Source organism: Clytia hemisphaerica, unplaced genomic scaffold, assembly GCF_902728285.1.
Source record: "Clytia hemisphaerica strain Z4C2 unplaced genomic scaffold, Clytia hemisphaerica genome assembly, whole genome shotgun sequence".
Lineage (NCBI taxonomy): Eukaryota > Metazoa > Cnidaria > Hydrozoa > Leptothecata > Clytiidae > Clytia > Clytia hemisphaerica.
Window position 1 is genome coordinate 281359 of NW_027104374.1, and position 25819 is coordinate 307177.

Here is a 25819-nt window from a genome sequence, read left to right on the forward strand (position 1 = left end):
TCACATTACAAATTGGTTGACCAACAGAAAGCCATGTTGTACGCAAGAGCGTTCGCTATAGCTGATAAAGACCAAGATCAACTCATTTGTATAAGTGTAAGAAATGGCCCTCTGATTCTCAGTTATTCAAGAATTAACGAAAAGGCGTCATGATTTTCCTAACTCGTATTATTGCCACGTGCTATTTTTCGAAAGCTTTTTTAAAAATCAGTGCTGACTTACTTAATACAATTGAGATGGTGAGAGCTGCATGGCTGTATTGTCCATTAGATGGATCTTGTAAACGCGTGGAAATATGAATGTGTGCGGAGTTAACAGACGTACTGTAATGGATGCTAAACGAAAAACTGCTGAAGTCGACAACGACCATCTTATGATCTTACAATCTTACTTGTTGGTTTACTAGTTTCAGGTCGGGCTCTAAAGAGAAGACTATGCTTGCGTTATAATGAACTTATGGTTAGTCATCAGACTTTTGTTTCGGTGTAATGCTGAGTCATGATTCTTTTACGAATATTTCAGGAGTTAAAAGAAGCTGTGTTGACTGTTGGAATGTTGGACAACCTACCTGAACAATACCTTGAATACATCTCCGAGGTAATAATCCTTTTCTCCTCGGCACTTCTCCACATCAAAAATTTATCCATAAGAAAATAACACTAAGTCTTCACCCTTAGAGCAAAATTCTCTGCGATAAGGGAAAATATTTTCAAATGTATTTTCATTCGTTTCTTTTCATGTATAGGTCTTACAACTTGATTCCATTTCAAAATGTTCCTTTCGAATGTTTTCCGTCATCTGTGCACTGCTGGAGAAAATGAAAATGTCCAGGTAATGAAATAGCTTTCTTTTAATACTCCTTACTGTAACTTAATAGACTTAATAGCATAAACCATTCGACCCATTATGACTCTTATGACGAACTCTGCCTACTTCAGATCTTCTGTTGTGTTCTGCAAAGATGGTAATCCTGTGCTGGCTCTGCTTTGTTCGGACCATCTCTTTGATTGTTTTTCTCTCGGTTGAAAAATCTGGCTTAATAAAGCTTTGAAATCTTCTCAATTCGACAAAATCGATTTTATTTTATTTTGTAAAGTCAACTAAACAAAAGTAAAAAAAAACAAAAACAGATTGCTTTGGAACTTTTAAGGAAGAAAGAATCCTCTAAATATTTCCACCTCCTTTCTTCCAGTTCAATGACGCACGATATAATGCAAGGTCTTGATTTGATGGAGGTCGAACGAAAAATCACTTTCTTCAGGGTAACGGCTTTTCTAAATTGTTCACTTAGAGGTTTTTCAATTTTTGTAACTTCGGCAATTGCGTAAGGGGTCGCCTCTACACAAAGCCCGAAGGGCTAGATGTCGTGCTTCAAGCTCTTTCAAGCAAGAAAAAGTAAAAATTGTTGCTATTGGTTAAGCGCTGAAATTCTATTATAATGTCACGTGACCTAGGTAGGATTTCCTACCTTACCTCTGCACACTTTTCAGCCGAAGCACAACATCTAACCCTTCGGGCTTTATAAATCTATGCTCTATTCATTCGAACGTTTACTTTCATAATGGCGGAGATTACATATTCTACCAAAAATGAATAGCCTCTATACATCTTGAAAGAGTAGGAATGGATAAAATGCTTAAAAATCTCGTATTCTCTTAGTGAATTTTACTTTTAAAAGTCTTCGATCCTTTAAATTGCGTTCTTAAAAGATTATAAAAAACTATATTCTGAAACTGCGGGAAAAATACCGGGTGCGCCACAAAAAAGTTTCTCTCTTTAAAACTGATTTTTTCGAAATCTAAGAATTGAGAAACAACCATTCCTATTCCATCAGAAAGAAGAAAGACAAACTTAAATTTTGATGGGTCATTTAATAAATTCGATTAATTAGAACAAAAGTTATGCTCAATCGAATAAAAAAGTTACTTTCAGAAAGTGCCCGAAACGTTAAAAATCGACCTATCAAATTTTTATTTTGATATTGGTAATCGCAATAGGCTTTGAATGATTAAGACCATTTTTCAGTAATTAAACCATTCATGTCCAGTATTAAGGCATATTGGAATTCCACTCAAAATCCATCAAATTCCAAATCGAAGTGTCGCTTGCCATGGAACCCTGCTTTAACATATCTCTTTGCACAATATACTAGGGAGATAATATCTTTGATTAAATGAAAAAGAAAACAAGTTCCACGAACAGATTCAATTAATTGGATTTGGGGGAAATCCACCATTGGAGTCCATTGGACTTCAAGAGCTGTCATTTGAAAGCCATAAGAAAGAGGGTAGGATGCTTGGAAATGGGGATTCGGTGGAATTCCACAAATGGATTCGATTAATTGGATTTGGGGGAATTCCACAAATGGAGTCCATTGGATTTTAAGAGTTGTCATTTGAGAACAATAAAAAAGGGTAGGATGCTTGGAAAGCCATAAAAAAGAGGGTAGGATGCTTGAAAATGGGGATTTGGGGGAATTCCACAAATGGATTCGATTAATTGGATTTGGGGGAATTCCACCAATGGAGTCCATTGGATTTCAAGAGTTGTCATTTGAAACAGTAAGAAAGAGGGTAGGATGCTTGGAAATGGGGATTTGGTGGAATTCCACAAATGGATTCAATTAATTGGATTTGGTGGAATTCCACAAATGGAGTCCATTGGATTTTAAGAGTTGTCATTTGAGAACGATAAAAGGAGGGTAGGATGCTTGGAAATGGGGATTTGGTGGAATTCCACAAATGGATTCAATTAATTGGATTTGGTGGAATTCCACAAATGGAGTCCATTGGATTTTAAGAGTTGTCATTTGAGAACGATAAAAGGAGGGTAGGATGCTTGGAAATGGGGATTTGGTGGAATTCCACAAATGGATTCGATTAATTGGATTTGGGGGAATTCCACAAATGGAGTCCATTGGATTTCAAGAGTTGTCATTTGAAACAGTAAGAAAGAGGGTAGGATGCTTGGAAATGGGGATTTGGGGGAATTCCACCAATGGAGTCCATTGGATTTCAAGAGTTGTCATTTGAGAACGATAAAAAGAGGGTAGGATGCTTGGAAATGGGGATTTAGTGGAATTCCACAAATGGAGTCCATTGGATTTCAAGAGTTGTAATTTGAAACAGTAAGAAAGAGGGTAGGATGCTTGGAAATGGGGATTTGGTGGAATTCCACAAATGGAGTCCATTGGATTTCAAGAGTTGTAATTTGAAACAGTAAGAAAGAGGGTAGGATGCTTGGAAATGGGGATTTGGTGGAATTCCACAAATGGAGTCCATTGGATTTCAAGAGTTGTAATTTGAAAAGTATAAAGGATGTTACTGTTACTTTATAATAATCAAATAAAAAGTTTTTAACAAAACTGCTATATGTTCCTGTAATTAGCTGTTCTATAATAAACAAGGCATTGTGCGCAATACGAGCACATATTTTGTTATAAGCACTTATACCTTTCGGTTATTGGTTTTTATAAAGTAAACAAAGGATGTATGACATGATCAGCATTGTTATTTTTCTTATAAGCACTTAGTTTATAGGAATCTAATTAATAACTTCTAATTGAAGGCGATATACCTTTCGGATATTGGCTTTTATAAAGTAAACAAGGGATGACGAGCATTATCATTTTTCTTATAAGCACTTCAATAGTGCCGTAGTACAAATTGTGCTATTTTTTAGTTAGTCACATGTTTTTAGAAAATCACTTTATTCTTTTGCGATTAAGAGCTATTACAATCGCCCCAAATGTTTCAAAGTTTCGCGTATATCCTATCTAACATTATATTAGCATGGGTCCACAAGTTTATTTGTAACGGCTCGTATTTCAATCACGTTTCTACGTGGAAACCTTTAACAAACCAAACTTTTTAATTTTTTTTAACATGATCTAGAAGCCTTTGAGTCCAAACTAAGCTTCCTTATGGTTGGGAATATACATTATTTGTTGCTTTTTTAATGTCCGTAAACAATTTGATGGCGGTATTTTCACGTTTTACAATTTTTTTTAAAAAAAGGTTGGAGGTGAGACATCAAGTAAACTTTTTTAGGATTTGATTTTACGCATTCTCACTTCTTCTTCAAGACTTTTAGACGGCTTGTCACTGTGCCGGGTGTATACTCGGCGCGCTGGGCCCCGCAGGGTTGCTAGTAACGGCTCGAATTTCAAAAAGGTTTTACTTAAGTGGGAATTTCTAAAGTTAATTTAATGACATGGTGAAATTAAACAAACTATTTCGTTTAAAAATTATAACGTGAAATAGAATTTGAGTATTTTGTAGCATTTAAAATGAATTGCCACTTCTTAAGAAAGACTTTTAGACAGGTTGGCACTGTGCCGGGTGTATACTCGGCGCCCTGGGCCCCGCAGGGTTGCTAGTAACGGCTCGTATTTCAAAAAGGTTTTACTTAAGTTGGAATTTCTAAAGTTAATTTAATGACATGGTGAAGTTAAACAAACTAATCATTTCGTTAAAAAATTATAACGAGAAATTGAATTTGAATATTTTGTGGCATTTAAAATGAATTGCCACTTCTTAAGAAAGACTTTTAGACAGGTTGGCACTGTGCCGGGTGTATACTCGCCGCCCTGGGCCCCGCAGGGTTGCTAGTAACGGCCCGTATTTCAAAAAGGTTTTACTTAAGTTGGAACTTCTAAAGTTAATCAACAATCTAATGATCTCGTTTAAAAATTAAAATATATGGCCTTAGATGTCTGGCTGGTTGAGAATAAAAAAGACATTTTTGCTTTTTTTTATATTTTTCTGAACCAATCAGTAATAGACTTTGAGCTGTATTTCTTGAAATTTCTTTCACGTCGGTAAATATGTTCTAAGATTGAAGATTCGTTGATTTTGAGTGTTGATTTGTACATCAGATGCACCGTTGGTAGATGGGGTAATATTTTTAGTTTCTAATTTTTATATTTATTCCAAATAAAAACAGATTTATTGTTTATCCTAAGATTGAAAAAATATATTCTGAAAATGCAATACACAGTTGTTTTTGTTCATTTTTATGAGCTGCTTTCTCCTTTGCGAAATTAGAGCTAATGTTGTCCGAAATACACTAATGTATGTAGATTAGTTTTAACCTATGATTCCAAAAACAACATTTATAAAAATTAGCATAAAATTTCAAAAATGCAGGGAACAGAATGGGTAAATAAGAAGAAGGGTATATAAGTATTTGAGTGGAAACTAAGCTTTTGTTGGTCGAAATATGCGTTAGTTGATGCTTCTGTGATTGTCTATAAACAATATTTATGGCGGTATTTTCGCATTTTTTATATTTTTTCAAAAAGCTCCCTGAATGAGACCTTTTCCAAAATCTATCACTAAAAAATATTTGATGTGAAAGCAAAATCTTACAAGAATACAAGAATATATACAATCAGTTTCTATGATATGTCTCATTGAGTTTCAAGCCCGAAGGGCTAGAGGCGAATCTTTAACCCTTCTCAGGCAAGATAAATTGAAGCCACTTATTTCCAATCCAAAACGCGCATAGAACGCGACGTAATCATGACCATGGATTGTATCTAGTGGAACTTTTGTTTTGGAGGACTACATTTTTTCGAAACTAGCGATGGATTTTAGTTTCATCCGGCGTTTGTGTAAAAACTACGCGCGGGCGTTTAGGATGGGAAATAAGTGGCTTCATTTCCCATCCAGAAGAGTCGCCTCTAGCCCTTCGGGCTAGAACTCAATGATATGTCTATAACTAGCCTGGATATCCAAACTGCAAATTATTTTCTTATTTTGCTGTTTCTGTTATTTACAGCTTCAGCTTGGTTTACCTAGATCCTTGTAAACCCATGGTCTGCAAATTTTTAAAGTTGCGTAATATTTGAATCGTCGAAGTACGCATGCGCTTCGTTCCGATATTGGAATGCAAATCGCTCTAGGTGAACCAGGCTGTAAACCAGAAACATGAAAAATATGAAAAAAGCTTACAGCCTGGATATAAACGTTTTTTAATAGGCATAACGCTTATAAGCATATCCAGGCTCAAATCTTACAAAAACTTAAGCATTGGCTAAGCATATGCTGAGGCTCAGTTTACGAAATCTCAAAAGATTAATTCAAAATCTACCAGAAATCAGTAGAAATAAAATCAGACACAATTTGATTGCGCAATGTTAGAGCATTTTTACTATAATCTCATGGTTGATTGAAATTCGATTGACGTTTTAGCTTACGTTAATTTGTAATTTCCCGCGAACTTGTAATTTCCCTTCTAGCTTTTGTAATCTCCCTCCTAGATTTTGTAATTTCCCGCGAAAGTGAAATTTCCATCGTTTGGAAATTCATCACCTTTTTCAAATTTCTTACTAACTTCGAAGGCTTAATTAAATGGAATATTATTCAATTAAAACTCGAATCGCGCTTCTATGACTTTTTTCAGACCTCTTTTTAAAGTTTCAGATTGATTTCCAGTGTAAAATTGACGTCTTTCAGAATTGCTAGAATTTCAACCCAAACCATGAGATTAACCAGGAATCCCATGCTTGTTTTCGTGAAATTCTGGATAAATTACCCTCGGTCAAATTTCGAAATGTTTTAAATTTCCCTCGTTGCACTCGGGAAATTTCAAAAAATTTCAAAATTGACCTCGGGAATTTTATCCCGAATTTCCCTCATAACCATGAGATTACTAGTACAAATAATGGTAATATATTTGGGGTCGGAAAATATAAACCAACAGGGTAAAAGACGTACGTCATTACATAAGCATAGTATAAACATATTTGAGGCTCAAAAATAGAATATTGCTAAGCATAATGAGGCTGAGCAAATATACCCATGCTTATAAAAAAAACGTGTAGTCTATAAAATCTTTCTTTTCATAAACCTTAACTTCTCTTTAATTGAACTTTAGTAATTCATTTTTAATTTCTTTTTGTTATGTAGATGCAACATGTATAGTGTCAAAAAGATGTATCTTTGCCTGTTCATATGTTTCGTCATGGGTGCGTACTTTGAGAACCAAGAAAACAATTGTTCACAAGCCTCTGTGTTTACCTGAAATTTAACGGAAGTTTAGCTAGTTTGTCTTTTTGGGTAATCTGTGTGTCCTACTTGTTTGTAGATAGTAATTTCCACACTCACAAATTCGGAAAAAAGCTGTGACAATCAGCTTATATATATTTTAACAGATTTTATGATGCACCTAAACTTAAATCAGACAATTCATAAACCAACACATAAAGACCGTTGCTTTCCTTAATTCGCAGCTTTCTTAACGATAGGGATCAGAGAGTTGTGTTGAATGGGAAAACATCTGAGTGGAAGCGAATCAATGCTGGGGTACCTCAAGGCTCAATTCTTGGTCCATTGTTCTTCTTAATTTATATTAATGATCTTCCAAAAAACCTTGAGTCAAAACCGAAGATCTTTGCTGACGATACCTCTTTATTCTCTCTTGTGATTGATCAACTCTTGAGCCTTGATGTACTTAACAGAGATCTCTCCAGGATAGCTGACTGGGCTCATCAATGGAAGATGTCTTTTAACCCTGACCCATCTAAGCAAGCCATTTAAGTCTATTTTACCTGTAGACTCACTCCTCCTAATGTTCCAGCAATCTCCTTTAATAATTCTAATATCGCGACCAGTGAGTACCAGAAACATCTTGGCCTAATCTTAGATTCAAAACTTTCTTTTGATCGCCATCTAGACGAGAAGATAAAAAAGGCCAATAAAGGAATTGGTCTTATTAATCGACTTCGCAAGCATGTGCCTAGGAGATCTCTACTAACCATTTATAAATCTTTCATTAGGCCTCATCTTGATTATGGTGATATCGTATATGACCGCCCAGGAAATGCTACCTTTGTGCAGAAGCTTGAATCTATTCAATATAATGCCTGTTTAGCTATAACAGGCTGTTTTCGTGGAACGTCTCAAGAAAAACTATATTCAGAACTTGGTCTTGAAAGTCTTGCTGACAGGCGCTTTGCTAGAAGATTGACATTCTTCTATGGAATTATTAATAATTTAGCCCCTTCGTATTTACGTAACTACCTGCCAGTAAGACTTACAGCACCAGGTGGCCTTAGAACAAGAAATCCTATTTATCCTCTTAATATACGAACTGAGCGTTTCGTAACACTTTTTTTCCGTACTGCATATCTCAGTGGAATGTTCTGGGAGGTAATATACGAGATCTACCTTCAATTAAAACTTTCAAAAAAGCAATCTATGAATTTTTGAGACCCAAGCAATCTCATGTTTTTGATGTTCCTGACATTCAAGGAGTGATCTTTCTTAATCGACTTCGGGTCGGTTTCAGCCATCTCAACGAGCATAAATTTAGACATGGCTTCCGCGACACTTTAGACCCTTTCTGTGGTTGCCGAACTAACTCTGTTGAAAACAATCAGCACTTTCTTCTGCACTGCTCTATATATTCCCATGCAAGACAATCTTTGTTCGACAAACTTCAGACCCTAGGCATTATTTTTCATCCGCCGCTTAACCCTCCTTTTTTCTGTCGGCTTTTATTATATGGGGATGAAATTTTGAGTTCAAATCTAAATAAATCTATTCTTTGTTCTGTTGTTGAATTTCTTAACGAAACTGGAAGGTTTAGCGGTGCTTTATTTTAGGCTTTTACCTAACAATTGTAGCTTCCTTCTCCAAGATTTTTTTTTTTTATTTACTTATTTATTTATTTTTTACATAGTCTAGTACCTCTGGCGATATAACGTTAGTTCCTAGGGGGGGGAGGGACTATATTTTATGTTTAAGTAATGTTTTGTAATATATGTTCGTAGTGTACACGTGTTTTTGTTTCAATAAAGAAAAAAAAAAAAAAAAAAAAAAGACGGAAATATTTTAAAAATAGTGAATTAAAGTCTATTCACGATAAGTGTGCACTCTTTTTTCATTTACCTATAACTTTTGAAGGAATTCTTCAATCTTTATAAATTTGGTATCGTTGGAGAGATATTTGTGAGTGGAACAATTTGAAATAAAAGAATCTTTAAACAAATTCTAAAAATGAAGATGAAAATGAAGAAGACAAAAATGAAGATCTTGTAGAAAGGTGCTATAACTATCATTTTCACTGAAGTGAATCCTTGATTATCAAACATCATCACTGTAAAAGAATTTCTCAAAAATAGTCATTCGGTCAAAAGATATCAAGCAAAGTTATAAGCTGTTTGACGTCTAAAAACGCTGTTTTCTGCTGTTTTCTGCTGTTTTTTGGGGTCAATCACTTATTAACTTTGTATCATAACTTTATATTGAATAAATATTTTAGTGAAATTTCTTCACAGTGATGATCTCCTAAGATCAAAGAATCTCTCCAGTGAAAATGAAAGTTATAGCACTTCTCTACAAGATCTTCATTTTTTTCTTCTTCATTTTCATCTTCGTTTTTAGAATTTTTTTGAAGACTTTTTTATTTCAAATTGTTCCACTCACAAATATCTCTCCAACGATACCAAATTTATAAAGATTGAAGAATTCCTTCAAAAATTATAGGTAAAAGAAAAAAGAGTGCACACTTATCGTGAATAGACTTTAGTTACCGTTGAGGACAAGACTTTAGAGGTAATAGATTAAGGCGATCTCTAAAACGATTTTATACCCGAAAATGAAAACTGAATCGTTCAAAATAAATACAGTAAGTAAATTACTCCAGTTAAGTAGTTTGAAGTCTTTGGATTACAAACTCTTAGGCACCAGGGATCAACATGGTTATCATAATGAAATCGATTGATTCGCATATCTAATTCCGAAATAAGTTTGCTTGTATTGGTTTTATCTTTTCTAACCGGATTCCTTGAATATTTTAACAGATGACATGCATCATCGTAAACAAAACACTCTAGATATAAAAGATAAAAAAGAAAATATAAATATCATATTGAAATGATAATGGTTATTCTGAATTTTTGGAACCATTAACCCTTTAACTGCCGGCGTCGGCATATGCCGACATTGACTGTTGGAGAGAATAAAACCCTCCTGTAAGCCTGATTTTCAATTTAAAGTCACCATTTTCGGTTAAATTTGACGGAAATAAGTTGTGCTTCTTGGTTTAGCAGAAAAACATTTCAAATTTAGTCTTTTGACCGAGATTTTGTCAAAAAAAGTCAAAAAGTGCTAAAAATTTGCGAAAATTGACTTTTTTAAGATTTTGACCGTTTTTTGAGCATTTTTCGTCAACACGTAAACCTAAAGCCACAGAAGGCCGCAGCACAAAGGTTGACCTGTTTCTGGCTAAATTTCAGGCTCGTGTTCTTATAAAAAAAGCATGTAAATTGAAATTCTCTAGGCAGGAAGCAAGGATATAGTTGGACTAAAAAAATAGTTTAAAAAATGTTATACTGATTTGTTTGTATTCCTCTTGACTCAGAAGATCGTGTAAATGACCATATACTAAGGAAATTGATTCGCAGTTGAATAATTCTTTGATGTTGACGACTACACCACAAGGCTTTGCCATTACAAGAATTCCTTAAACGGCATTTAGAGAAAACATTTTCGTATTTGTAGAATTGTACGCTCTAGCGTCTGTAAAGCCCGTCACAAAATAATTGGCAGTGGCGAAAAAAAGGAGTAAACTTCTGATAGCAAAATCCAATATTAAAACTTATTAAAACGTTCATTTTCGTGAGAAACGAAAATTTGACATCATTAAAATTCTAAATTGAATTTCTCGAGAATGTCTTATCCAATCCAGTATCCAATTTTAAACAGAGATAGGTCTTGGTAAAGTCCATCTTTCAACTAAAATTTTCTTTTCAATTTTGATTACGTCAGCAGAATTATAAAATGATGTCATCACTCCAGCGAGTTACGGCGTGTCCAACTCCAATGCAGACCAATAGCACTATCTTAAAAGGGTACTAATTTATACATCAAAAAAAGCGTATTCTGATGGAAATCAAAGTAATGATGTTGGAATTATTTTTTGTACTTAAAAAAAGTTATTACCCAAAAACATGGTTTTTGACATCATAACGATGACGTCATAAATTTTAAAAATTAAATATCTCAAGGAGTACTTATCAAAATCATTTCAAATATGAGGGCCCGTGGGCGTGTAAGGTGCATCATTTAGCAGAATCAACAACTAACGAAGTGGAAACTTTATCACATTTTACTTCTCTTGACTTTGTAACAGTCAGGAAAAAATGTATGATGTGAATATCCTTTTCTGACGAATGCTGCATAAAGTTCTTTTTTAAAAGCGGTCGCCAACAGTGTGTTTGAAACGCACTGACCCATTTCCAAGCATCCTACCCTCCTTTTTATCGTTCTCAAATGACAACTCTTCAAATCCAATTGACTCCATTTGTGGAATTCCACCAAATCCCCATTTCCAAGCATCCTACCCTCTTTTATCGTTCTCAAATGACAACTCTTCAAATCCAATGGACTTCATTTGTGGAATTCCACCAAATCCCCATTTCCAAGCATCCTACACTCTTTTTATCGTTCTCAAATGACAACTCTTAAAATCCAATGGACTCCATTTGTGGAATTCCACCAAATCCCCATTTCCAAGCATCCTACCCTCTTTTTTATCGTTCTCAAATGACAACTCTTCAAATCCAATTGACTCCATTTGTGGAATTCCACCAAATCCCCATTTCAAGCATCCTACCCTCTTTTTATCGTTCTCAAATGACAACTCTTAAATTCCAATGGACTCCATTGTGGAATTCCACCAAATCCCCATTTCCAACAGCATCCTAGCCTCTTTTTATCGTTCTCAAATGACAACTCTTAAATCCAATGGACTCCATTTGTGGAATTCCACCAAATCCCCATTTCCAAGCATCCTACCCCCTTTTATCGTTTCGCAAATGACAACTCTTCAAATCCAATGGACTCCATTTGTGGAATTCCACCAAATCCAATTCATTCAATCCATTTGTGGAATTCCACCAAATCCCCGTTTCCAAGCATCCTACCCTCTTTTATCGTTCTCAAATGAAACGCTTCAAATCCAATGGACTCCATTTGTGGAATTCCCCACCAAATCCAATTAATTGAATCCATTTGTGGAATCACACCAAATCCCCATTTCCAAGCATCCTACCCTCTTTTTTATCGTTCTCAAATGAGAACTCTTAAAATCCAATGGACTCCATTTGTGGATTCCACCAAATCCCCATTTCCATCCAAGCATCCTACCCTCTGTTTTATCGTTCTCAAATGACAACTCTTCAAATCCAATTGACTCCATTTGTGGAATTCCACCAAATCCCCACTTCCAAGCATCCTACCCTCTTTTTTATCGTTCTCAAATGAAAACTCTTCAAATCCAATTGACTCCATTTGTGGAATTCCACCAAATCCCCATTTCCAAGCATCCTACCCTCTTTTTATCGTTCTCAAATGACAACTCTTAAAATCCAATGGACTCCATTTGTGGAATTCCACCAAATCCCCCCTTCCAAGCATCCAACCTCTTTTTTATCGTTCTCAAATGACAACTCTTCAAATCCAATGGACTCCATTTGTGGAATTCCACCAAATCCCCATTTCCAAGCATCCTACCCTCTTTTTTATCGTTCTGAAATGACAACTCTTTTTTTTTTTTTATTTTATCTATAGTATATGTAACACGAACAAATAGTACAAAACTAAGGGTTCCTAACCTCCCGCAAAAGGACCACCAGATCATACCGCCAGGAGGAAGGAACCCAAACTAAGCTAACAATAAATTAATAAATCAATTGATAAATGCATGGGAAAAAAAAAAAAAACTTACTACAGAGGATAAATACTAACAAAAAATAAAAAAAAAAAAAAAAAGAGCTTGGAGAGCAGTTAGAGTAAAAGACTAAAATAACGGCCCCCCAAAACGGCTTGTATCACAGACAACTCTTCAAATCCAATGGACTCCATTTGTGGAATTCCACCAAATCCAATTCATTCAATCCATTTGTGGAATTCCACCAAATCCCCATTTCCAAGCATCCTACCCTCTTTTATCGTTCTCAAATGACAACTCTTCAAATCCAATTGACTCCATTTGTGGAATTCCACCAAATCCCCATTTCCAAGCATCCTACCCTCTTTTTATCGTTCTCAAATGACAACTCTTAAATTCCAATGGACTCCATTTGGGAATTCCACCAAATCCCCATTTTCCAAGCATCCTACCCTCTTTTTATCGTTCTCAATGACACTCTTAAATCCAATGGACTCCATTTGTGGAATTCCACCAAATCCCCATTTCCAAGCATCCCTACCCTCTTTTTTATCGTTCTCAAATGACAACTCTTCAAATCCAATGGACTCCATTTGTGGAATCCCACCAAATCCAATTCATTCAATCCATTTGTGGAATTCCACCAAATCCCCGTTTCCAAGCATCCTACCCTCTTTTATCGTTCTCAAATGACAACTCTTCAAATCCAATGGACTCCATTTGTGGAATTCCACCGAATCCAATTAATTGAATCCATTTGTGGAATTCCACCAAATCCCCATTTCCAAGCATCCTACCCTCTTTTTTATCGTTCTCAAATGACAACTCTTCAAATCCAATGGACTCCATTTTTGGTATTCCACCAAATCCCCATTTCCAAGCATCCTACCCTCTTTTTATCGTTCTCAAATGAGAACTCTTAAAATCCAATGGACTCCATTTGTGGAATTCCACCAAATCCCCATTTCCAAGCATCCTACCCTCTTTTTTATCGTTCTCAAATGACAACTCTTCAAATCCAATTGACTCCATTTGTGGAATTCCACCAAATCCCCACTTCCAAGCATCCTACCCTCTTTTTTATCGTTCTCAAATGAAAACTCTTCAAATCCAATTGACTCCATTTGTGGAATTCCACCAAATCCCCATTTCCAAGCATCCTACCCTCTTTTTATCGTTCTCAAATGACAACTCTTAAAATCCAATGGACTCCATTTGTGGAATTCCACCAAATCCCCATTTCCAAGCATCCTACCCTCTTTTTTATCGTTCTCAAATGACAACTCTTCAAATCCAATGGACTCCATTTGTGGAATTCCACCAAATCCCCATTTCCAAGCATCCTACCCTCTTTTTTATCGTTCTCAAATGACAACTCTTCAAATCCAATGGACTCCATTTGTGGAATTCCACCAAATCCAATTCATTCAATCCATTTGTGGAATTCCACCAAATCCCCATTTCCAAGCATCCTACCCTCTTTTATCGTTCTCAAATGACAACTCTTCAAATCCAATGGACTCCATTTGTGGAATTCCACCAAATCCCCATTTCCAAGCATATCCTACCCTATTTTTATCGTTCTCAAATGACAACTCTTAAATTCCAATGGACTCCATTTGTGGAATTCCACCAAATCCCCATTTCCAAGCATCCTACCCTCTTTTTTATCGTTCTCAAATGACAACTCTTCAAATCCAATTGACTCCATTTGTGGAATTCCACCAAATCCCCATTTCCAAGCATCCTACCCTCTTTTTATCGTTCTCAAATGACAACTCTTCAAATCCAATGGACTCCATTTGTGGAATTCCACCAAATCCAATTCATTCAATCCATTTGTGGAATTCCACCAAATCCCCATTTCCAAGCATCCTACCCTCTTTTTATCGTTCTCAAATGACAACTCTTCAAATCCAATGGACTCCATTTGTGGAATTCCACCAAATCCCCATTTCCAAGCATCCTACCCTCTTTTTATCGTTCTCAAATGACAACTCTTAAATTCCAATGGACTCCATTTGTGGAATTCCACCAAATCCCCATTTCCAAGCATCCTACCCTCTTTTTTATCGTTCTCAAATGACAACTCTTAAAATCCAATGGACTCCATTTGTGGAATTCCACCAAATCCCCATTTCCAAGCATCCTACCCTCTTTTTATCGTTCTCAAATGACAACTCTTCAAATCCAATGGACTCCATTTGTGGAATTCCACCAAATCCAATTCATTCAATCCATTTGTGGAATTCCACCAAATCCCCGTTTCCAAGCATCCTACCCTCTTTTATCGTTCTCAAATGACAACTCTTCAAATCCAATGGACTCCATTTGTGGAATTCCACCAAATCCAATTAATTGAATCCATTTGTGGAATTCCACCAAATCCCCATTTCCAAGCATCCTACCCTCTTTTTTATCGTTCTCAAATGACAACTCTTCAAATCCAATGGACTCCATTTGTGGAATTCCACCAAATCCCCATTTCCAAGCATCCTACCCTCTTTTTTATCGTTCTCAAATGACAACTCTTAAATCCAATGGACTCCATTTGTGGAATTCCACCAAATCCCCATTTCCAAGCATCCTACCCTCTTTTTTATCGTTCTCAAATGACAACTCTTCAAATCCAATTGACTCCATTTGTGGAATTCCACCAAATCCCCATTTCCAAGCATCCTACCCTCTTTTTTATCGTTCTCAAATGACAACTCTTCAAATCCAATTGACTCCATTTGTGGAATTCCACCAAATCCCCATTTCCAAGCATCCTACCCTCTTTTATCGTTCTCAAATGACAACTCTTCAAATCCAATGGACTCCATTTGTGGAATTCCACCAAATCCCCATTTCCAAGCATCCTACCCTCTTTTTATCGTTCTCAAATGACAACTCTTCAAATCCAATGGACTCCATTTGTGGAATTCCACCAAATCCCCATTTCCAAGCATCCTACCCTCTTTTTTATCGTTCTCAAATGACAACTCTTCAAATCCAATGGACTCCATTTGTGGAATTCCACCAAATCCAATTCATTCAATCCATTTGTGGAATTCCACCAAATCCCCATTTCCAAGCATCCTACCCTCTTTTATCGTTCTCAAATGACAACTCTTCAAATCCAATGGACTCCATTTGTGGAATTCCACCAAATCCCCATTTCCAAGCATCCTACCCTCTTTTTATCGTTCTCAAATGACAACTCTTAAATTCCAATGGACTCCATTTGTGGAATTCCACCAAATCCCCATTTCCAAGCATCCTACCCTCTTTTTATCGTTCTCAAATGACAACTCTTCAAATCCAATTGACTCCATTTGTGGAATTCCACCAAATCCCCATTTCCAAGCATCCTACCCTCTTTTTATCGTTCTCAAATGACAACTCTTCAAATCCAATGGACTCCATTTGTGGAATTCCACCAAATCCAATTCATTCAATCCATTTGTGGAATTCCACCAAATCCCCATTTCCAAGCATCCTACCCTCTTTTTATCGTTCTCAAATGACAACTCTTAAAATCCAATGGACTCCATTTGTGGAATTCCACCAAATCCCCATTTCCAAGCATCCTACCCTCTTTTTTATCGTTCTCAAATGACAACTCTTCAAATCCAATGGACTCCATTTGTGGAATTCCACCAAATCCCCATTTCCAAGCATCCTACCCTCTTTTTATCGTTCTCAAATGACAACTCTTCAAATCCAATTGACTCCATTTGTGGAATTCCACCAAATCCCCATTTCCAAGCATCCTACCCTCTTTTTATCGTTCTCAAATGACAACTCTTAAAATCCAATGGACTCCATTTGTGGAATTCCACCAAATCCCCATTTCCAAGCATCCTACCCTCTTTTTATCGTTCTCAAATGACAACTCTTCAAATCCAATGACTCCATTTGTGGAATTCCACCAAATCCCCATTTCCAAGCATCCTACCCTCTTTTTTATCGTTCTCAAATGACAACTCTTCAAATCCAATGGACTCCATTTGTGGAATTCCACCAAATCCAATTCATTCAATCCATTTGTGGAATTCCACCAATCCCCATTTCCAAGCATCCTACCCTCTTTTATCGTTCTCAAATGACAACTCTTCAAATCCAATGGACTCCATTTGTGGAATTCCACCAAATCCCCATTTCCAAGCATCCTACCCTCTTTTTATCGTTCTCAAATGACAACTCTTAAAATCCAATGGACTCCATTTGTGGAATTCCACCAAATCCCCATTTCCAAGCATCCTACCCTCTTTTTTATCGTTCTCAAATGACAACTCTTCAAATCCAATTGACTCCATTTGTGGAATTCCACCAAATCCCCATTTCCAAGCATCCTACCCTCTTTTTATCGTTCTCAAATGACAACTCTTAAATCCAATGACTCCATTTGTGGAATTCCACCAAATCCCCATTTCCAAGCATCCTACCCTCTTTTTATCGTTCTCAAATGACAACTCTTCAAATCCAATGGACTCCATTTGTGGAATTCCACCAAATCCCCATTTCCAAGCATCCTACCCTCTTTTTATCGTTCTCAAATGACAACTCTTCAAATCCAATGGACTCCATTTGTGGAATTCCACCAAATCCAATTCATTCAATCCATTTGTGGAATTCCACCAAATCCCCATTTCCAAGCATCCTACCCTCTTTTATCGTTCTCAAATGACAACTCTTAAAATCCAATGGACTCCATTTGTGGAATTCCACCAAATCCCCATTTCAAGCATCCTACCCTCTTTTTATCGTTCTCAAATGACAACTCTTCAAATCCAATGACTCCATTTGTGGAATTCCACCAAATCCCCATTTCCAAGCATCCTACCCTCTTTTTTATCGTTCTCAAATGACAACTCTTCAAATCCAATGGACTCCATTTGTGGAATTCCACCAAATCCCCATTTCCAAGCATCCTACCCTCTTTTTTATCGTTCTCAAATGACAACTCTTAAAATCCAATGGACTCCATTTGTGGAATTCCACCAAATCCCCATTTCCAAGCATCCTACCCTCTTTTTTATCGTTCTCAAATGACAACTCTTAAAATCCAATTGACTCCATTTGTGGAATTCCACCAAATCCCCATTTCCAAGCATCCTACCCTCTTTTTATCGTTCTCAAATGACAACTCTTCAAATCCAATGGACTCCATTTGTGGAATTCCACAAATCCCCATTTCCAAGCATCCTACCCTCTTTTTTATCGTTCTCAAATGACAACTCTTCAAATCCAATGGACTCCATTTGTGGAATTCCACCAAATCCCCATTTCCAAGCATCCTACCCTCTTTTTATCGTTCTCAAATGACAACTCTTAAATCCAATGGACTCCATTTGTGGAATTCCACCAAATCCCCATTTCCAAGCATCCTACCCTCTTTTTTATCGTTCTCAAATGACAACTCTTCAAATCCAATTGACTCCATTTGTGGAATTCCACCAAATCCCCATTTCCAAGCATCCTACCCTCTTTTTATCGTTCTCAAATGACAACTCTTAAATCCAATGGACTCCATTTGTGGAATTCCACCAAATCCCCATTTCCAAGCATCCTACCCTCTTTTTTATCGTTCTCAAATGACAACTCTTCAAATCCAATGGACTCCATTTGTGGAATTCCACCAAATCCCCATTTCCAAGCATCCTACCCTCTTTTTTATCGTTCTCAAATGACAACTCTTCAAATCCAATTGACTCCATTTGTGGAATTCCACCAAATCCCCATTTCCAAGCATCCTACCTCTTTTTATCGTTCTCAAATGACAACTCTTAAAATCCAATGGACTCCATTTGTGGAATTCCACCAAATCCCCATTTCCAAGCATCCTACCCTCTTTTTATCGTTCTCAAATGACAACTCTTAAAATCCAATGGACTCCATTTGTGGAATTCCACCAAATCCCCATTTCCAAGCATCCTACCCTCTTTTTTATCGTTCTCAAATGACAACTCTTAAAATCCAATGGACTCCATTTGTGGAATTCCACCAAATCCCCATTTCCAAGCATCCTACCCTCTTTTTTATCGTTCTCAAATGACAACTCTTAAAATCCAATGGACTCCATTTGTGGAATTCCACCAAATCCCATTTCCAAGCATCCTACCCTCTTTTTATCGTTCTCAAATGACAACTCTTAAAATCCAATGGACTCCATTTGTGGAATTCCACCAAATCCCCATTTCCAAGCATCCTACCCTCTTTTATCGTTCTCAAATGACAACTCTTAAAATCCAATGGACTCCATTTGTGGAATTCCACCAAATCCCCATTTCCAAGCATCCTACCCTCTTTTTTATCGTTCTCAAATGACAACTCTTCAAATCCAATGGACTCCATTTGTGGAATTCCACCAAATCCCCATTTCCAAGCATCCTACCCTCTTTTTTATCGTTCTCAAATGACAACTCTTAAATCCAATGGACTCCATTTGTGGAATTCCACCAAATCCCCATTTCCAAGCATCCTACCCTCTTTTTATCGTTCTCAAATGACAACTCTTAAAATCCAATGGACTCCATTTGTGGAATTCCACCAAATCCCCATTTCCAAGCATCCTACCCTCTTTTTTATCGTTCTCAAATGACAACTCTTAAATCCAATGGACTCCATTTGTGGAATTCCACCAAATCCCCATTTCCAAGCATCCTACCCTCTTTTTTATCGTTCTCAAATGACAACTCTTAAAATCCAATGGACTCCATTTGTGGAATTCCACCAAATCCCCATTTCCAAGCATCCTACCCTCTTTTTATCGTTCTCAAATGACAACTCTTAAATCCAATGGACTCCATTTGTGGAATTCCACCAAATCCCCATTTCCAAGCATCCTACCCTCTTTTTTATCGTTCTCAAATGACAACTCTTAAAATCCAATGGACTCCATTTGTGGAATTCATTATACGAACTTCAGTTCTTCTTCATTATTAAGTCCCGTATAGGTTGTTTTATCTCCCTTATACTGTAATTTGATATACTGGATCTTGCTTAAGTCTCCATTTCCAATAAGTGTTTCTTTTGGATGTCATTTGATGTCCCATTTCCAAAATGTCAGCGTACTGGACATAACTCAATTAAAATATCCTACCCTCTTTTTATCGTTCTCAAATGACAACTCTTAAAATCCAATGGACTCCATTTGTGGAATTCATTATACGAACTTCAGTTCTTCTTCATTTATTAAGTCCCGTATAGGTTGTTTTTATCTCCCTTATACTTGTAATTTGATATACTGTAGATCTTGCTTAAGTCTCCATTTCCAATAAGTGTTTCTTTTGGATGTCATTTGATGTCCATTTCCAAAATGTCAGCGTACTGGACATAACTCAATTAAACACATAAATTTTGAAACTGATGGAACGAAAGGGTTTAAAAGGTTCATCAAAATCATTTCAATTTACTTTTAAGGAGATTTTCCTGAGATTTTTGGTTCTAGACTGGATAAAGTATATGTAAGGCTGGATGTACCTCGAAACCCATATTTGATGTATTTTTATGAATTTTACCAGATTTTTTGGCTTTTTTCGACGAATTTTCTGCCTTTTATTGAAATTCAATCTTCCTTTATATAACAAACGGTCATTTAGACAGCTAATTATCATTTTTAATGACTGAAACGAAAATACTGATGCATTATGTTATTATTTTTCTGTTTAATTCGATAGGTCGATTTTTAACGTTTTTGAGCACTTTCAAAAAGTAACTTTTTTAGTCAATAGAGCATAACTCTCGATCTCATCAACCGAATTTAATAAATGACCCATCAAAATTTAAGTTTATCTTTCTTCTTTCCAATGGAATAGGAATGGTTCTTTTAAAATTTTTAGATTTTGGGAAAATTAGTTTTAAAGAGAGAAACTTTTTTGTGGCGCACCCGGTATGAAATATTATCAACTTAGTAACCTTCATCATTTCTGTAGGATATGTTTTATTCGAACGAGGAGCGCGGATCGAATAACTTCATTAATGTTGACCAATTACGTTTGGAGCTTGCAGCAGGTGGTTTAAGTAAGGAACAAGAAGAAGACGTCCTCCAACAAATACAAATTGATGACTCTGGCGAGGTACTCATTTCTTGTTATCCTTGTTGACCCCTACCTAATTAACAATATTTCTTTTTAGTGTAACTATCCTATCACGAGTTTGACTCTAATACTTTGAAGAATCCAACAATCGGAATGTTTTTATTCCAACCTTCTCCGAAATTGAGATATGACAGGACCGAGAGCAGTAGTTTATTTTTTGGTGCATCTCTACAGCACCCAAACTATTAAGCTAAGAGAGAGCGTGCTATGTGGAAAGGTTTACAGGGCAGGCTTCTGCTCATCCTCTAGCGAAAGAAGTTTCTTATAGGAAGTATATCTATAGAGGTCTGCGATTCCGACGAAAATTTACTTTACAATTAAAACATTCATTTTCCAGGTCTCATTTTTGGATTACATGGCGTACATTCCATTATTCATTTCCATTCACAATAATATCGTCGCAAATGCGTTGGACAACTCTCGAAATAGGTACAACTCGTAAAGCAGCCGGAAAAGGAGTGGACAAAAAAATTGATGCTTATAATATTATATTCATAATGATGACTACTAAAAATATATTACTAAATAAAAATATTGGTTTTATCTTAGAGATTTATGAAATATAACTACTACAACCTTTAAATTTGCAAGAAATGTTTGACCAAAAGCTAAGAACTTAAGGGCTAGACTTCAGAAATGGCTAAGATTTTACATATTGACCTTTTGTAGGTAAACAAAGTGAGCATATTAAAAAAAGGAGAAAAGCAAAGATTTTTTAAAAATTTAAACCTGAAAAATTGATAACACCTGTTCTTAGCTAAAATTTACTGAGATATACTAAATACTACATACTAACGTTCCAAAATTCAAATAGTCCGCCAGTATTCAATTTATTCTTCCTAATAAACTTATAACGTTCTATAGATTGGTAACAGTTTTAATCCAATCAGACATCGTGTTGACTTTAGCGTAGACACCGTACATTTCGGGACGAGCACAGCCGATACCCCAGGAGACAACACCCCACAAGTACCATTGATCCATGCCGAGAATCTTGTTGCGTTTGCGGCATACCAAAGGACCTCCAGAATCACCCTAATATAGAAGTTTCGAATTACATTACTCTTCATTGAAGGAAAGAAATCGTTACTCAAATGGCTGATGACTCCCATTTGTTAACTTTTCGATTTTCTTTTCAGTCTTTTAAGGCATTGCTAAATTTTGGTGAATCCAGGTTGGCAAAATCCTTTTCTATCCAAGTAATTATTTGTTTTGTTTTTAGCACATACCACTCGCATTTATTCGAGTTTTTACAAGCTCTTATTTGATTTGGTTGGTCGTTAAGATGTAATAAAAGAATCTCATTACTTTTTCTAAAGAACGCGTCATCTCTATCACTTTAAATGACCAATCAGTGAAGTATCTTGTAAAAACTCCAGCTCATCCCAAAATTGGGCCTTTGAAATCGGACCCCTTAAAGTGCAGAGAAAATTTAGCCAAGTTTGAGTAAATTTGTGCGAAAAATCGACCCTTAATAGGCAAGGGTGCATTTTCTTGAATTTCTTTTGACCATTTTAAGGCAAGATATGATCAGATCTTCCTAATTTTACACTCTTTTAGTACATCTTTGCTCAGTTCGACCCTAACAGTGCGCTTTGGGAAGTTTGCCTTATGGGACCCACGTACGGTAGGTCGATTATCTTAACCCGAGCCGTGATAAAGCTTTTGGGAAAGTTGCCAAACCTTCAAGTTAAAAATATCTCATTTACTTATAGAATATCTCTTATGGTTATTTCTTCGGACAAAAAGATGTATAAAAAGATTTGAAATGGACGTTGATGACTACTGAAAAGCTATACGATTCAATCATTTACCTGACAAGAATCAACACCGCCCATCCGATACCCTGCACAAACCATTCGTGAAGTGATTGTATAATTCTGTAGCGACATTTGACATACACTCTGTGGTACTAACGGTGTCTTCGCTTGAAGCAAAATCTGAAAATTTAAATACAGAAAACAAATTTGACTTTCAGTTACAAACTAGTTTTTACAGTGAGTTCGAACACCCTTTCTTGGGGTGTGACACCAAAAACCACAACAATTGAAATTGTCCTAAAAATTAGGGGCCCATTTAAGAGGGCTAGATTCGATTACTTCGAAGTTGCTACTAGACTAGACTTCGGGCCGAACTTTGCTTTCTGATAATTTAATAATTTAATTATAATATAATTCAATTCTGACGCTGCGAGTTCAGTGATGTAGATTAAGAGCAATTAACGAGATCGCCATTTTGAAAGAAAACACCAAAATTCCAAACAAAAAACTACTTGGAGTTGGAAAAATATAATTAAGAACGGGAAATAAAAAAGTGTAACATATTTGCAATCCCTTATTTTCAAATTTTCAAATGAAATCATTGCTTCATCCTAGTTTTGCTTTCCAGAAACAACATCCTAAGTAAAATCCGTAAAAGATCAAAATTGAAAACTGCCATTATGCTACCGGGCCACTTTAGCGCGCCATCTAGTCTATCAGAAAGCCTTTAATTAGACCCTGGACTACTTACATGTGACTGATTTCCGCCTTGAGTGGTATCTCCCCAACCTGTCACATAGCACTCTTCTCCACTGTAAAATTGAACGGTGTCATCAGGTAAGCAGGCGGGCCGCGCGTACTTTGAGAATCGTGCTTTTCTCTTCAATCTTAACAAAGCGAGATCGGAGTTATAAGAAGAAGAGTTATATTCGGGATGCATGTGAATCTCAGCGATTTCATATTTTTGTTGGTGTGACTCATCCACGTCAATGTCGTGTTCACCTGATCAAAGATTGAATGGGAAATGAAACGGATAACTGAATATTCATCAGAAAAATATTCAAACAAAGATATCAAATTAAATCTAAGACGAGGTAGGCTTTCATTACCCCTCTGATATGTTTTGCAATGGCAAAGTTCAGGGATGCAAGAAGTACTAGGCAGGTTGACAGCTTCTTCTGATTAAATCACAATCTGAGGGGGCGTCAGAAAATCAGGGGTTTGGATAAGTTTAATTACCGGAAATTGTTGAGAAATTATGCTTCTGAACACCCCCAAGATAATAGATAAATGTAGTCAAATTAAAATAAGGAACTTTTATTTTGACAGCTAAGGATATTTTTGAAAAGGGAGGGGTCCTTATAAGATACGCACCTGTGTCACAGACCCGCTGGGACCCCAGCCCTACTGGAAAATTTGACAGAAATTTCGTTGGAAAAATACCGGTGGAAAAATACCCAGGAATTTTAGCCCCACTGGGCATTTGACTTTGATTTCATCCCCATTCGAGATCCAATGTTTAAAAATTGTACTCCACACCCATCCCCACTGGATTTTTTAACCTTGGAACAGTAAAATTTCTATCCCCATTGAGATTTCAATAGGAATTTTTATCCCCACTGAGGAAAGAGATCCACCGGGGCTGTGAGATAGGGGTGTTAAGATCAAAGGGGTGTTGTAAAGAAATTGGAAAGAAAAACACTTGACAGTATCAAAAGAACAAAGTTCCAATGTATACCAAGATAAACTGAGTAGTTTTTGGGAGTGGGGTCTCTTTCGAAACAATGGGCAGCAGACATGATCCAGTCTTCATTGAGGAGGGTTCCACCACACCAATATCGTTTATTATCTCGTCCTGTATTGTCCACTTGCACCTTGGATAGAAGAAAAAATACATGATTTCAATTTTTAGAACGCCCTTTTCTTTGTGAGCGAACTATATATGTAATAACAAGACACTGAAAATTGGCCAAAAGTTAAGAACAAATTAAAACTAATCTCAATCTAAGAGTTTAAAGTGTGTATTTTCAGCATTTATTTTCGAAATTAAAACAGACAGATGTTCCCACAAAATGAATCGTTAAACAATGGAACATGCTTTTAACAGAAAGACAGAAAGAAAGACAAAAACACAGTTCCCGCAATAGCGAGATGAAAGAAAATTATTTCCTGGACCGAACTCGAAGCAAAGTTTTATGTTTATAAATTGCTGACCTGCCATGGCCAGTAACCAGGTTTCGATTCGCTTCCACCAACGATCTTCGATTGACCGTTCCCTCTCAAGCCACAAATTGCTGGAGGCGCCTTCAAATTGTCGTCATCGCTGCTGATTGAACGCCCTGTGGCTGAAAAGAGTTCAGAGTTCTTAGAAAAATCTCGATATTAAGTAGGGATCAGATTTAAGCGAAAGAAGGTCTCGCTCGTTGACTTTAAAACCCAAAGGGCAAGAATAAGGAATTTTCAACCTTTGTTGGCTTTATTTCCCAGTCAAGAGGTTTACCTTAAAGGAAGAAATTTTGGCGGGAATTTAATTTGGCGGATGGCCAAAAAAGTTTTTTCAGAGGGAATTTAATTTGGCGGATGGACGAAAAAACTAAATTTGGCGGTCGCTTTAATTTAACCTTAAGATGGCGTCAAAACAGCGAAAAAAATAGCAAAAACACCTTAAAAGAGATCATATTTTCAAAATGTTTAATTTCGCGGGAATTTAATTTGGCGGATGGCGGAAAAAAGAAATTTTGGCGTGAACTTAATTTGGCGGATTTCAGTCAAATCCGCCAAATCCGCCAAATTTTCTTTCCGCCAAAATTTCTTCCTTTAAGGTAATTCTAATGGCCTCACTCATCGAATCACATTTTTTTAAGTACGAGAAATACAACAAAGATTCAACCAACCAACCTTCTACAAATAGCAAAGTTACAAAAACATAAATGGTGCGCATTTCGACGACTCTTTTTGTTGAATTCTGAAAAATGGTGATGTTGAATTGATCCCCTTTTATAGCACAATGTACCACAATAATGAAATAAATCTTAGAACAGGTGGACTAATAACCGATGAATTCGAAACCCGCCCACAACCTAACATTATGTCATCAAATGTTATTCAAATGTTGAGAAAATATTCCGACACGAAGAACCTGAATCTCAAAATGATCAAACATGTACACAGCTTTAAAAATATTTTGAATTACGGTGAGATAGCGTTTAAAGTGATATCAGCTGAACTAAAATGAATTTGTAATTTACTGCCCTGTATACTAGAGTAGTTGTTTTTTGTTTCAATCTCTCACTTGTT

The 25819-nt window shown here is 36.3% G+C and overlaps 2 protein-coding genes across 2 annotated transcripts; one reads left to right on the forward strand and one right to left on the reverse strand.

Annotated features, from left to right (window-relative positions):
• LOC136818812 (uncharacterized) lies at positions 1 to 21209 on the forward strand. The gene is made up of 6 exons (XM_067075049.1): positions 1 to 96; positions 523 to 597; positions 746 to 831; positions 1193 to 1262; positions 20598 to 20741; positions 21100 to 21209. Exons 1-6 carry the CDS (start codon positions 34 to 36, stop codon positions 21202 to 21204), a joined length of 543 nt encoding a protein of 180 aa, XP_066931150.1. The 5' UTR covers positions 1 to 33; the 3' UTR covers positions 21205 to 21209.
• A 24-nt stretch (positions 21210 to 21233) lies between these two features.
• Positions 21234 to 25814, reverse strand: LOC136818811 (chymotrypsinogen 2-like). The gene is made up of 6 exons (XM_067075048.1): positions 25421 to 25814; positions 24737 to 24867; positions 24261 to 24396; positions 23274 to 23524; positions 22577 to 22702; positions 21234 to 21797 (listed from the first exon to the last, which is right to left on the reverse strand). Exons 1-6 carry the CDS (start codon positions 25461 to 25463, stop codon positions 21621 to 21623), a joined length of 864 nt encoding a protein of 287 aa, XP_066931149.1. The 5' UTR covers positions 25464 to 25814; the 3' UTR covers positions 21234 to 21620.
• Between the last annotated feature and the right edge of the window lie 5 nt (positions 25815 to 25819).

What these genes read in the sequence shown, in the direction of transcription:
- LOC136818811 (XM_067075048.1), bottom strand. Translation starts at nt 25,463, where the DNA reads ATGCGCACCATTTATGTTTTTGTAACTTTGCTATTTGTAGAAG. An exon ending in AACTTTGCTATTTGTAGAAG is followed by an intron (nt 24,868 to 25,420) that starts GTTGGTTGGTTG and finishes AACTCTTTTCAG; the next exon opens with CCACAGGGCGTTCAATCAGC. An exon ending in GCGGTGTTGATTCTTGTCAG is followed by an intron (nt 21,798 to 22,576) that starts GTAAATGATTGA and finishes CTTCTATATTAG; the next exon opens with GGTGATTCTGGAGGTCCTTT.
- LOC136818812 (XM_067075049.1), top strand. Translation starts at nt 34, where the DNA reads ATGTTGTACGCAAGAGCGTTCGCTATAGCTGATAAAGACCAAGATCAA. An exon ending in GAAAAATCACTTTCTTCAGG is followed by an intron (nt 1,263 to 20,597) that starts GTAACGGCTTTT and finishes TCATTTCTGTAG; the next exon opens with GATATGTTTTATTCGAACGA. An exon ending in AAATTGATGACTCTGGCGAG is followed by an intron (nt 20,742 to 21,099) that starts GTACTCATTTCT and finishes TTCATTTTCCAG; the next exon opens with GTCTCATTTTTGGATTACAT.